This window comes from Sander lucioperca, chromosome 7 (assembly GCF_008315115.2).
Source record: "Sander lucioperca isolate FBNREF2018 chromosome 7, SLUC_FBN_1.2, whole genome shotgun sequence".
NCBI classification, from domain to species: Eukaryota; Metazoa; Chordata; class Actinopteri; order Perciformes; family Percidae; genus Sander; species Sander lucioperca.
This window is the reverse complement of record NC_050179.1, coordinates 27,917,848-27,932,295: the sequence shown is the minus strand read 5'-3', so window position 1 is coordinate 27,932,295 and position 14,448 is coordinate 27,917,848. Positions and strand designations below refer to the sequence as shown.

The window sequence follows — 14,448 nt, the reverse complement described above, 5'->3', positions numbered from 1 at the left end:
ACACAACAAACTAAACACATTGGAAATAAAAAATAAACAGATCAGGGTCAAACCCATACTGCAAGTCATCACACTTTAATTTAGATAAGGGGTCATGGTTATGGGCTTGGGGGTCAAGGTAAGATTGGTTGCTAGTCCAGATCTGTTTAGAACCATTCCGTGGGCTAAGAGGGGGTGCTAATATATGTTGGACCTATGTGAAATGTGTTTTTTGATTGACAGCTGAAAAGACTCAAAAGTCAACTATGTGAAAAAAAAATCCAGCATTCCATGTGTTTTAGTTTTTTAAACTCTTCAATAATGTTGTCTTCTATTAAGCTACAGATCGGACGTCAACCTCTTTGGGCATATCCGAGTTCCCCTCCAGGATATGTTGGATTTGGTTGAGCACCTGTTCATGAAACACTATGTTTAGGTGGGCCAGCCCTCGGAACTCTGTAACATGGACTGGCTTCTCCTGCTGCCCCACCCAACGTTTGCAAAGACTCATGCTAAAGCTATCCACTGTGTCGTCCCCATCGGCGTAAACAAAGTCCAGTGGGTCCACGTTGGGAAACTCCTCGTCGTAAATGTATGTCACCGGAGTTGGAAGCCCCACGCCATACATACACCACACCTCAACACCAGGTGGGTGGAGATCGCCAGTAAGGTTCTTGGTGTCCTCCCACATGTGCCTGCAACCAACAAGAAGGAAAGTGGGGTTGTGAAATGGAGTGGTACATGGACACAAAACTTTAAAGCAGTTATGATCAATATTTTTTATATTAATAATGGATCACATGACTACTTGTGAAAGGGGTCGTTGTGATGAACCCTCAGAGAATTATCACCTGACTCTGCAGCTCCCTTCAGCTTTGTGGAACTTTATAGCAACCTTAAAAAAGTACTCCGCCGCTTTAGCATTGTTATAACATTGCTGCACCACCCGGGACAGTTTGAAAAGAAAAGCATACATAGGCCTACATATCGATATTCCATGCATTCTTCTTCCCTGTCAAAACTTGGCGGCTGCAACTCAACTCGATTCATTCGACTGCACAGATTTAGGTGTGCTATGCTAGTAGCAGCTAATGTAGCCTTGTAGAGATGAGGAGAGATCTGGTAAGCTCATTTCTTTCGAATTCCCCCCCCCCAGAAGATTTCTTATAGACTTTTCCGCCACGTCCACATGTACCAAAACAATCTTTTTTTCCCCTGTCTTCCCTGGCATCGTTTCAAGAATATATGCGTCCAAACGGATCCATTTGTAAATGACTCAACACGCTATTTCATATTCCAGGCCTATAGGTGGCGCTGTTTCTGCTACAGAAATTCACCAAAAAAACGGAGAAGAAGGGGCGGAGCATGTGCATAAAGCTTGCACGCTGTATACAAACAGACAGTATATTTTGCCCTAGTAAACCTATTAGGCTCAATATCTTCTCCAGCAGGAACACAAGCATGTAGTCCGCCATTGTCGTTGTTATGAGACGTCGTCGCGGGATACGAGGTCGAAGGCTAGAGGTCGAGCGTCTCCGTGTGGATGGCCCCTTACTAAGTTTTACAGTCGTCTCTTTTACAATGGTGCCCTAATGGGAAAATCCTTCAGCAGGGGGATTTTTCGTTGCGACACCGCTAGTGGCCCCTGGACGAAATTGGCTGCAAGGCTGAGTGCACTTCCTGAGGGCCTGGTCCTAAGCAAGGGGGTAAGTCTCTCTCCACAACGCGTACCTCCTATGGCGCCATTTTGATGCTATCAAGCCATCACCTGCCGTTAGCATTTCATTGACTGCCATTCATTTTGATGTCACTTTGACAGCGAATAACTTTACATCTGAAACGTTTTAAGACTTTATTTGTCCATTGTTTATTTCTAAAGAAACACAACAATGTATAAAAGGCTCCATTACCTTGTATCTCACGTTATGTCTCTGTAGCAGACGTTTTTGTAAAAATAGGCTAACGATTGTGTCATAACCACGTGACTTACTGTCGCATAGTAGAGGAATTACCGTATAGTACAGGAGAAGCTCGCAGGCAGTTTTGACTTACATTAGCTGTTTAAGTTTAATTACTAATGTTAACTAGCATTTTAGTTCGCAATATTTAGCCTGTGTCCATGTTATCTCTTTACATATACCTACGCTCTCCGTCTCTGCAAGATTTGGAATGATTGAGATTTCTCTTGGCACAGCTACCAGAAGACTTACAACTTTCAGACAGGTTGCTCACGTCACATCTACGTCTTCAAGCTCAGTTGGAGGCTGCACAGTAATGCTCAGTCATCACCAGAAAAGTGCTTCTAATATCCTTCACTGGTCTCCGTCCAGAGCAACGGGATCTGTTGGTCCATTTATTCTACTGTCTATGGCCCTAAGTGATAAAACTGATCATACATTGGCACTGCTATATAGGCAGAGTGCATTAAAGTCCTGCCCTCACCTGAGGGGAAAACAATTTATAGTTTTCCATTGACTTTGTGTTGCGTGAAGGTGCCTCCTTGTCAATTATTACCGCTATTAAACAACAGAAAAATGCCTAAAAGCTGCTGTGTGGTGGGATGCACTAACAACAGGGTAAATAACCCATAACTTTTTATAACCCATAAACATTTATAAGCTGCTAAACCAGAAAAAATAATGAGCTTTTAGAAAGACAAAAGTGGATACAAGCAATAAGACGTGAGGCATCAGCAGGACGAATGAGATCATGACATGACTCAGTAGGCTATGCCTAACAATACGTAAATCATTTGTCATTACAGTTGTCAGTTTTAGGTTAACTATAGTTCTGTAAGTTAAGCTAAAGCATTTTGACAGTGTGCAACTTGTGTTATAGCGGAATGTGCAGTATTATGTTTGAAAGTGCCTTAGCTTGCTAACACATAGCTAACATTAGCTTACTAACAGCTTAGTGTGTGTGTGTGTGTGTGTGTGTGTGTGTGTGTGTTTTCTAGCTACAGGCATTTTGTTAGCGTATTAGCCCTTGGTTGCATATTGTGATACTGGTTGTTTTCCTCTCCTGTGGGTGTGGTTTTCAGAGTACAGTGTGATGCATTGCGCAATGTCTTAGAAAGTCACTGTTCTGCAAATCATTAAAATTTCAAAAGCATTTTAGTCACTTAAATAATCGGGAATATAGTGCATCTAAAATTGAGGTGGGTAATGGGAAGGCTGTAGAATAACGTTAAAGCTGTTAGTTACCAGCCATCTTCAAAATTGATGTCTGTGAAGAGGCGCTGGTAGTCCTGGTTGGTGTAGTTAAAGGTTGGTGTGGAGATGAACACGTGGTCCTTTGGCCAGGCTAAATCAGATGGTAGCATCCAGGGATTAGTTGTTGTCATCCTCTGCTCCTCGCGGATCTTGATGTTGGAAATCATCGGGATACCGTCATTTTCACCTAAAGCAAGAATGTACAGGATTATCTGGAGAAGCTTAGATTCACGAATGCAGGGAGGAGGAGTGTGTTTGATAGGGCATGGGGACCAGTTTTGAAACATTTATCGGGGCTGAGGGAAGAAAGCGTGGGATGAGGGGTCACATATATTAATACTGTAATAGTGGTAGTTTCAAAGGAATTCTTTTGACTCCTGGTTTGCTCTTTAGTCTCTTTATATAAATATTGCTATTTGCTACTGTGCCTCACCATTGATGTATTTAGAATCTGCCAAATAATTACAATTGTATGTTCTTGGTTGCTGCTGTATTGTTGCTAGTGTATGAATAAGAAAATGGAAAAAATAAAGTTGCTTGTATGAACCAGTGCAGTCTGTACCCATAGTTGATCTGCAATAAACATATTTTCAAAAAGAATGTACAGGTTTGCCGGGTCATGCTTGATTCAAATCAAATCAGGTGGTTGTTTGAAAGTTAACTCTGCCCTGTAGTTAACTCTGCCCTGTGAAGTTTTTGATCCTCATTAGTAATAAAGATAACACAAAATATAAAAGATGTATAGGAAAACCTTTTTGTTGTATAGACAGTGCCAGGTGCAGATCCATTTAGTAGCCTCTTCTTGTACTGTATTCTACTCTAAGTACCAGTCCTTCCAGAAAAGTTTTTTGCCCCCAATAATCACAAAAAAGAGTTTTTTTGTAATTGTTGCGGGCAAAAATCCTTGATTATGCGGCACGTTTTCTTAAAAAATGCGATGGAATGTGCAAGATATTTATGCAATTTTATGCAATGAAATTGCGGGAACTTGCAAAAATTGCGGGAACTTGCAAAAACTGCGGTTTCATCATTGCTTCATCGCAGGGTTTGCAGCTTTTTGATGATGTTCACGTCGCGTAATTACGTCACTTCATAACGTTCCCATGGCTACAGGGGAAAATGGCTGCTCTTGTGTGAAGTAAACGCAACATTTTTCAATTTTCTGCTAAGACATATGTGACTTTTGCAACGAAAATGCGGGGATTATGAAACCATGAAAGCCCCGCATATTTTGTGCGGAAATCAGCAATTTATGCGGCGGAGGGAGTCTGGAGGGACTGAAGTACTTTGCCATTACCTGACGCCAGGACTCTAAGTGGTTTAACAGCACCCCCCCATGGAGCTGCCAGGGAAATGAAGCCCCTGATGTACTTGTCCTTCCAGGCCTGAGGTTGGTGGTTGAGAAAGTAGAGGACATAGTGGCAGCCCATGCTGTGTCCCAGCAGGTAAACAGGCTGCTGGTGCTGGTCATACATCTTCTCAACCAGGTCCTGCAGATCTATGAAATACTCTGCATTCTCATCTGTGGGAGCAGGAACATTGATAAGTGCATGTGTAAGTGCATGTATAAGTGTGCATACAAACCCCAATTCCAACGAAGTGGGGACGTTGTGTAAAACGTAAATAAAATACAATGATTTGCAAATCCTTTTAAATCTATATTTAATTGAATTGAATTTTTGGTACCAGGGGCTTTTCTCTATTTTGTTTTCGACTGCGGATAGTACCCCGTCAATGCAGGTGGGTTCTTAGCTGATCGCCCTAGCTACTGCGAGTGAAACTGCCGTGACATTGTCTTTAACAAGACACTCGCTGGATCCTTTCATCGGCAACCAAGCCATTTCGCGATCAGCTAAGAATCCGCCTCCATTACGGGGGTACTATCCGCAGTGGAAAACGAAATAGAGAAAAGCACCTGCTACCAAAAGTGAGTCGAGTCGAGTCAAGCCGTGCTGTGCCATGCAGTGGAAATGCAGCATTATATTCACTAGATGTTTGACTTTCTTCACCAGCTAGTCACTTTGTCAGCCTGCCATGAAAACAAAACAATGAGCTAAAAGAGGCTAAGAAACCAAAACTCAAGTCTGGTTGATAATTCTCTGTGGTATTGTAGGTATAGTCGTTTCAATTCCTGCTAAAGCTGCACTAATCAATATTTTTATATTACTAATGCATCAGATCACCATTTGTAATGTGAGAGCTCTGACCGCTCATTGTTTTGGTTTTACAGCCCACAGCTTTACTGTGACTGTGATCTGTGAGGTATTATAGTGAGAGTCCATGGAGAGATTTGTAGGTTAGGGTTAGGGTTAGGGTTAGCTCTGACCGCTCATTGTTTTGGTTTTACAGCCCACAGCTTTACTGTTTTAGCTCTGTCTCACTGCTCTCATCAACCTTATTTTAAGTCTTAATAGGCAGCTGTTTCACTGTTTGCACTGTTCATTACCTTTCCAGCACCAAAAGACAGACAGACAATAGCTAGCGTGGGAACATAGTGGAGCATTTAGATGCTAAAGAGAGTCATACATTTTCCTCAGGAGTTAGTGGAAGCCTAGTCTCGCTTTGCCAGACCATCCTTCACAGCGCTGCGGAGGAGGGTCTGGCTAGTCCACATAGCATTCCGGGATGGGAGAAAAATGTGCTCTGGTTTATTGGCATTTCTTTAAACCAACCACAATCGTCATGGGTGGTGCAAAAGTTGTTTTAGCCGTGCGAGAGAAAACTCAGATTGGACAGATAGTCTAGCTAGCTGTCTGGATTTACCCTGCAGAGATCTGAGGAGCAGTTAACCATAGTCCTCATAAATCCATCTGAGTTTAAAATTCCAACACAAAGAAAGTGGAAGGTAACGGACATCGGCAGAATTTCCTGCAGCACCGGAGCAACCCCGGAAGTGGAACGTCAAGGATATAATAATAATAATAATAATAATAATGATAATAACTTGGATTTATATAGCGCCTTTCAAGGTACCTAAGGTCGCTTAACAAATAGGGGGAGAGGCGGGTTAGGGGTCAAAGGACTTAGTGAAAAGAAATGTTTTGAGGTGCTTTTTGAACATGGGCAGGGATGGGCAGAGCGGACGTGGAGTGGTAGACTGTTCCAGAGTGTGGGAGCATTGGCAGAGAAAGCCCTGTCCCCAAAAGTCCGCAACCTGGTGCGGGGGGTATCCAGCAGGTCCTTGTCAGAGGACCGCAGGGAACGTGAGGGGTGGAGGAGATCTGTGAGGTATTGTGGTGAGAGTCCATGGAGAGATTTGTAGGTGAGCAGGAGGATCTTGTAGGTGATGTGTGACTTGACTGGCAACCAGTGGAGCTGTTGGAGGATGGGAGTGATATGCTGCCAGGGCTTTGTGTGGCTTAGAACCTTGGCAGCAGAGTTCTGGACATACTGGAGTCTGCTAAGGGCCTTGGTGGGCAGTCCAGACAGGACACCATTGCAGTAGTCCAGATGGGAGGTGATGAAGTGTCTCAGTTACTGAATGTGTGAGTGAAGGCTGGAGTCTTGAGATGTTTCTGAGGTGGTAGAAGGCAGACTTAGTGATGTTTTTGATGTGGGACCGGAAGGAGAGAGTGGAGTCCAGGATGACGCCCAGGTTGCGCACCTCAGGAGATGGGGAAATGGAGCAGCCATCCACATCCAGGGCCAGGTCTCCAATTTTCTTGAGCAGTGATGCAAGTCTTATTACTGTTGAGTTTGAGTAGGTTTGTGGTCATCCATGATTTGAGTTCCTGCAGGCAGTTGACAAGTTCTGTGGGTGGGAGCTGGGAGGTGGGGTTTGTGCTGATATAAAGTTGAGTGTCATCAGCGTAGCAGTGGAAGTTAAGTCCATGTTTATGGATAATATGACCTAGGGGTAGCATGTAGATGGTGAACAGCAGAGGACCAAGCACAGAGCCCTGAGGCACGCCATGGTTGGCGGGTGCTGGATCAGAATTGGAGCCATTTAGGGTGATGAATTGTTTCCGGTCAGTGAGGTAGGTCCGGAACCAGGACAGTGCTGTGCCACTGAGGCTGATGAGCTCAGAGAGGCGGTGGAAAAGGATGGTATGGGAAACTGTATCAAAAGCTGCAGAAAGGTCAAGGAGGATGAGGATGGTGATGAGGCCATTGTCGGCAGCAAGCAGGAGGTCATTACTGATTTTGATGAGGGCGTTCTCAGTGCTATGGTGGGTTCTGAAACCAGATTGGAGGGGTTCGAAGAGCTCATGGTGGGACATGTGATGTTGGAAGCTGGGCAGCCACTGCTCTTTCCAGGATTTTGCTGAGGAAAGGGAGGTTGGAGATTGGACGATAGTTGTTGGGGTCGTCTGGGTCTAAGCCTGGCTTTTTGAGAGTGGGGATGACTGCCGCCATTTTAAAGCTGGATGGTACCACACCAGAGGCAAGAGATGCAATTATGTTTTCCACTGGATGGCAGAGGATGGGAAGACAGGCCTTGACTAGGGTGGTGGGCACTGGGTCAAGACTGCTGGTTGAAGTCTTGGCAGAGGTGACCAGTTTTTTTACTTGGTCAGCATCCAATGGAGAGAGGGGGATAAGCAGCACTGAGGTGAGCGGGCAGCTGAGTGGTGAGAATCCTGTTGGGGCAGTGTGGGGCAGGGGGAGAGCCCAGGAGACTGGAGCTGCCAGTGGATAGTGTCCACTTTCTGCTGGAAGAAATCCAGGAACCTGGAGCAGAGGTCAGCTGCATCTAAGGGTTTAGCGGCATCAGGAGGGTGAAGTAGACGGTTGATAGTGGAGAAGAGCAATTTGGGGTGTTTTTGTTGATTACCGATGAGTGTGGAGTAATACCTTGTTTTTGCCTGAGAAAGGGCTTCTTTGTAGTTTGTGGCGTGTTCTTTAAATGCTTCACGATGGACAGTGAGGCCGGATCTTCTGTATCGTCTTCATCCTGTGGAGTTCAGGGGTGAACTAGGGGGCAGGACGAGAGAAAGACACGTAACGTGTGGTGAGAGGAGCTACAAGGTCCAGGCTGAGAGATAGGGCACGGTTGTAGTGTTCCACCATGCCGTCAACTGTTTGGGAGGGGTGGTGGGTGGCGAGGTGGGTTGGTAGGGAGTCAGATAGCGTGGAAGTACACACCCGTTTCATGTTCCTGAACGTGATGGGCTGTTTGGTGCACTGCTTTGGGAGAGGCACAGGGACCAAGAATAGGATGGCATAGTGGTCAGAGACAGCCAGGTCAGTGCACTGCAGGTGGGAGGGGGTTATGCCAGCACAGCACACCAGGTCCAGGGTATGCCCTTTGTCATGTGTGGGGCCATGTAGGTGTTGTGTAAAATTGAAGCAGTCCAGCAGTGATAGAAAATCAGCAGCGAGAGAACAACTACTGGAATCCACATGAATGTTAAAATCACCCAGCAGGATAGTAGACGGGGATTTTCGGGCTAGTTTATAGACTAGTGGAGGCCAAAAGAGAGTGAATTTTAGACTTAAATTTATTAGGAGGCCAGAAACACAACATACAAATACAAATGATTGATAATGCTGCTGTGTTTGCTTGATGTGTAAATTAGCAACTGTTTGATAACATGGTGCCATAATAACTTTATACAGTGATAATACAGTATGTCAATGTTGTGTTTAAAGTAAAGTTTGTTCCACTGCCTAAATGGCAAAAGAAACTGATGCATCTTTAATATAAACAAGATGGATCAGAGGAGCTTTAAATCAGTTTTTATATAAAAGGGGCCTTTATGAGTCTTTATGAAATTTATTTTTTGTTTTCTCATCTAATGTTTTTACTTCATTCTGTTGTTTTACCCACTAATACCATCGTAGGAAAAGGGAGCCCAAATGCCAACTACACAGGACATTATTACTTAAAAAGGACAAGCTGAGTTGATATGCAAGCTCCTTTTTTCCTTCTGGTGTACTTTTTCTACAATTTCCAAGCCAACACAGGCTCGATCTACTGTACAAAGAACTCTTTTAGAGTGCAGTGTGAGTGTGTATGTGCAGTTTTGCTACTTACTAGGAGCTAATCTCCAATCGTACGGTGCTCCTCGGACCGTCTCATTTCGGGTGTAGCCCATGTTGACCAAATGTTGCACCATAGTGTGAAAATAACCTGCAAAAACGAGCAGCAGACTCAGTCAATACCAGATGTCTAAAACAACATTACTTGGTACAAAGCAGTACCAGTACAGACACATTTTTTTCTCACCAGCCAGTTTGTTTTGGTCAAGAAACTCAATGGGATATGTCTGCCCAAATCCTGGCACCCGCACCTGCACCCCTGGGGAGTTGGATGATCGCCGAGTCGTCCTATTGTAAACAAGTCTGGGGCACGAAAAATGGACATGGACATTCCTGTCAGTGTAGCTGGCCAAAGATATTCTTTAATGTGACTATAATAATATCTGAAAAAGATAGTCACATGAGAGAATGTTTGATAGTGACAGGACGATTTAGGGCAGCAGAGGTATAAGGACAATGTTGTCATTATGATGCTCGAAAGTGATGCATAATACAGAAAAGGATAGGCATGAAGGGGCAGTCAGTTTTACCTAATGTTGTCAATCCAGCAGTCTACACCTATAGGCATGAACATGTTGAGGTCAATCCACAGAGGAAACCAATGTTCAGTTTTCTTGTAGCACATCCAGTGGACCAGTGTCGGCTTGTCTATTTTAGCTTCCAGACGGTTCCCCAAGTTCCCCGGCACTGGACACACACAAAAACACACACATACACATCACATGAGTGAGTCACATTGCTAGGTAAGAACTGAAATAATACTGTAGGTCAGCAGTTCCCAACCTGGGAGTCACAACCCCTCCAATGGTCACAAGATGAATCTGAGGTGTCACATGGAATAGGAGGAAGTAAAAGACATTGTTCTGCTACATGAATACAAAAAAAATGTTTGGACTTTTCTCTAAAATGTGTTTTTTTTTTTGTTTTTTTTTATATTGGAGATTTGTTCCTCTTCGGGCCTCTACTAAGTATTGAAATGAAACAATCTGAAAAGTTTAGAGGGGAAAATCACTCTTTTCTTATTTTAAGGGGTCACCAGTTGAAAAGGTTGGTATAAAATATAAATATATAATAATATATGTTACGTACTGTACAATGTAAGAATGTACAATCTTAACATTGGTCCCTGCGTTAACACTCCTTCATTTCATAACTGAATATGAGGATTTTGGCAAATATTCACAATGACACCACAATCTTTTTTTTGTATTGAAAATTGTTTTTCAAAATATCTTGCACAATGTGTCACATTATAGTGGATCTAAAAACAAGTAAAGTGCAAAAAGTAGTAAAAAAAGTAAAATGTTTATTGGGACAAAACAGCAGGTTTTATCTGTTTCGTCAGATATTTCCAAGTGATTTGTTAACTTTTCAAAATGTGGAAACCCTCAACTTGGAGCTTCCCTGCAGTAGACTGTGTGGATCCTGGTTTGGACAATGACCTTTTGACTGCAAACAAAGAGTCATAAGCGGTGGGAAGAGAAAATGCCCTGCAGTGTAATCTTAAACTTAACACCCAAATCTGATTCCTAATAATGGCAGTGGACACAAAACTTACGGTGTTAAATAACAAATCAGTTTAATCTTTCACTAAGTAGACACCAAGTTTGCCCAAAAACCTTTTATAACACCTAAAATATGTGTAGAAGATGAAGAAGGATGTGCAGATGGAGCATGTGTTTTTACCGTAATATATCACAATCAAGGGACTATAATACATAATTTTACTGCCTTCAGACGTCACAGACTAAATGCTATTAGGTGACATGTTTTTTTGTAGTAATTTAAAGTCCAGTAGTTAACAACATTAACACATTTTGCCGTATATTACTTTGCACGTCACACACTTGTACAATTAAGTGCAAAACCTTCGTGCTGTCTTAATTACAGTCACAGTTACACTCTGGCCATTTTTTTTTAAAGATTATTTTTTTGGCCTTTTCCACCTTTAATTTTTGACAGGACAGCTAGGTGAGAAAGGGGAGAGAGAGGGGAAAGACATGCAGGAAATCGTCACAGGTCGGATTCAAACCCTGGAACTCTGCGTGGAGGCATAAACCTCTCAGTACATGTGTGCCTGCTCTACCCACTGATCCAACCCAGCCACAACACTCCAGCCATTTTTACAGTAAAATGTTGTAACTGTTGAATTCCTGCAGAAGGCAAACATTTTCAGGTGTGTGTGAAGGGAGCGAAGGGAGCTGAGCGGTTAGACACAGTTGCTTCAGCCATGTTTTTTTTGTTTGAAAAAAAGTCTTTATTTACCCAGAATGTATAGCTAATTAGACCTTGCTAGTCCTACAGCTTTGTGCAACAGATGCATTTAGACATATCTGAAGTTTGATCTAAGCCAAACTAGTCAAAGTCTATCTTTTTCAAACTGGTCCCTGGCCGAATGAAGAGAGAAGGACAAAAAGTCCAAGGAACAGGTATATAAACATGTACTGTTATCTACACTACAGTCAACGGTTTAGCATCATGTGTCAAAGTTGTATAGGTCCCTCCCCCAGATTATCAGACCAAAGCTGTGAAGTGTCACTCTTTGAGTAGACTAATTGTGAAGCTACATTTAAAACCAAATTTGCTGTCTTGTGCCTTTTTAAGCTGTGGCCTATAACAAAGACTATATGCTGCACAGAATGCACAAAATAATATTTCATTAAAACCTCAACGTTACAAATAAAAAGTAGGAAGACCCAGAAAAATATCAGTGGGATAGTGACTATTTCAATCACTGTTGTGGCTCTAACACAAACACAAACCTTAAAACACAGGGTCAAATGTACAGATTGCAGTATGGACCTCCCTGATAGCAGAGACATCAAAGTTGACTGTGTCGTAATTTGATTAAAAACAAAGTTATTTAGGTATAACGTTATATAAAATGCAGTAGGCTAAGTAGCCTACAGAACCCAAGGTATTGACACAGGGCCTCAAGGTAAGTAAATAATTATTAAGACCTTAAAGACAGATTTTGAATTCTATGCAAAAAAATAGTCTGACATCCAAAATTCTACGAAACGTTACATGAACTATAACACAACGCTTACCGATAATGAGTGGTGGAGTGCTGTTGCTTGGTATTCTGGCTTTGGCGTTTGGCGGGAAGACGACGTTGACGATCCAGAAACCTGAGGAGTGATGAAGCCCCAGTAGACATACAACCAGCAGCACCGAGCAGAGATGTCCTGCGGATGCCATGTTTCTTTCAAACAGCTGTGGTGTTGGACGGTGCTTTGTCTCGGTGTGTGCGCTGCTGGAGGCGGAGGGAGAGGCGGTCCAGGCAGAAACCGTGAGCTCATACCAGTGGAAACGTTATATTACCTGGCCAACTGTAAGAAACTACTCTGAAACACCTGCGTTACAATAAGGATGATTAATTAAACTGTCATAAGCCCACGCGAACACACGCAGGCAGGCACAGGGACAAATAAAACGTGTAACGTTAGTTTACCCGTTGCCCTATTGATCCAAATCACACGTATTTGTTTACACAACAGCATGTAAATGATTGACAAAGAAGATCATAGACAAGAACATTTTTCTTAGACAAACACGTGTTTCCAAAGAAAAAAACAAGTCAATGCAAATATTTTTTTCTTAAATCCAATTTAATCCAGCGGTTATAATGTTTCTTACTGTATGTTTCGCTAATTATTATTCGTTCTTTTCACATAGGCTACGTTTACGTAGGCTGCCTTAAACAGATGTTAAAATGACATATTGTGTGATTTGCATGAAATAACTTAGGTTACTTCAAAGGCAAAGCATACACACTTAGCAGAGTAGCCTAGTCCTGCTGGTCCAGCTGTAACGGCGAGAACTTTCTGGTCAACTGGTGACAGACTTTTTGTGTGGAAATGCTAATAGGCTAATGTGTAACAGTAGGCCTATAGACTATATATGTTATAATGATGTAATAACTTAGGCTATAGTCTAAGTTATTACATCATTATAACATGGAACAACACATTTGACTTCCATTAGTTTGTTTCAAAAACCAACGTACAACGTTTATTTCGCTCTGCATAGCAAATTAAGAGAGGGGAAAATAAATAAGATGTTTGGGCTAAATAAGGATTAAAACCATTAATTGTTGTTCAGGCTTTCATGCTCTGTAACTCCCAAATTTACAATTTAAGCTGCCTATGTACTTATTTGCACAGAATAGTCTACGCTTTGCTAGATTGTTGGCATGAAGTCTTGTTTGTTTCATTAAGGCTGCTGACAGAAAATACATTAGTCTACAATTACCAGTAGGCCTAGGCCTAAAGTCACCTAAAAATATTTACCATATTAGCTGCTAACCGGCATCCTGACCATAATACACTGTGATCACCAGAGGCTATTTTGCTTCGCTCGTGCACGCAGGCACACCCGACAGGTGAGGTTACCACAGAGCATAATAACATGTTTGGACACTGTATGGCACATGGATGTGTTTGATTCAGTGATCATTGCCTCATATCTTTCTATCTAGAATTTCCCCCACTCCACTCCATTATAGTGTTAGGGAATTTCTTTCAATGTTTAGCCAGGTAATGGGCCTATATTGGACACATTCTAAGTTTTTTAAATGTATCCTAGAATAAATAATATTGTTTTTCTCTGTAGCTCATATGCCTAGTTATTGTAGTCTGACATGACATTGTGCAATAGTGATGTCAGATAGGCTATAGGCAGACATTTATTATTGACTAATTGACCTTGGCAAAGGATCTTCTTATTGCTCACTGAACCAGCCCAACATCAAGTGGAACCTACTTTTGTTATTTCCCAACCACATTTTTCTGACTTTGTGTTTCTCATTGCCTCTGCAACTCCTCTTTTCAAACTTTTTAAAGTCCAAGGTATGGATTGTGTCTACTGAATAATGCTGTAGCCTAACTGTTAGTATCAGTAATTATAATCATTTAGGCCTAATAACTGCATTTAAACATTATTTCTAAAGATAATGTAACCTTTACATCTAAATTGTGCTATTCAAAAGACTATTAGATTATTAAAGACAATTTAGATGTTTTATTAATTAATAAAAATGTTAAAACATCATTAGCCTAAATGTGCCGCCCTGCACACCAACACAAGTGTTTTTATTTATTCTGGTTAATAAATTAAACTTCTGATCATGTTGAAGGTTGACAGAACTGTAGTACTGGAAATTATGTAAGAACCGAACTGTGTCCCAATTTCATACATTATTATTATTATTATTATTATTATTATTATTATTATTATCATTATTATTATTATTCATACACGTTAATTCCAAGCA

General features: G+C 42.0%; 1 protein-coding gene across 1 annotated transcript; it reads right to left on the bottom strand.

Annotated features, from left to right (window-relative positions):
* Positions 1-256: 256 nt before the first annotated feature.
* lcat (lecithin-cholesterol acyltransferase) lies at positions 257-12,374 on the bottom strand. Its single transcript, XM_031310369.1, has 7 exons — positions 12,224-12,374; positions 9,704-9,860; positions 9,361-9,476; positions 9,169-9,264; positions 4,489-4,713; positions 3,183-3,378; positions 257-674 (listed from the first exon to the last, which is right to left on the bottom strand). The coding sequence occupies exons 1-7, from the start codon at positions 12,372-12,374 to the stop codon at positions 314-316; spliced, it is 1,302 nt and encodes a 433-aa protein (XP_031166229.1). The 3' UTR covers positions 257-313.
* Positions 12,375-14,448: the final 2,074 nt, after the last annotated feature.

What these genes read in the sequence shown, in the direction of transcription:
- lcat (XM_031310369.1), bottom strand. Translation starts at nt 12,374, where the DNA reads ATGGCATCCGCAGGACATCTCTGCTCGGTGCTGCTGGTTGTATGTCTA. An exon ending in TGCTGGATTGACAACATTAG is followed by an intron (nt 9,477 to 9,703) that starts GTAAAACTGACT and finishes TTCGTGCCCCAG; the next exon opens with ACTTGTTTACAATAGGACGA. An exon ending in CGATTGGAGATTAGCTCCTA is followed by an intron (nt 4,714 to 9,168) that starts GTAAGTAGCAAA and finishes CTGCTCCCACAG; the next exon opens with ATGAGAATGCAGAGTATTTC.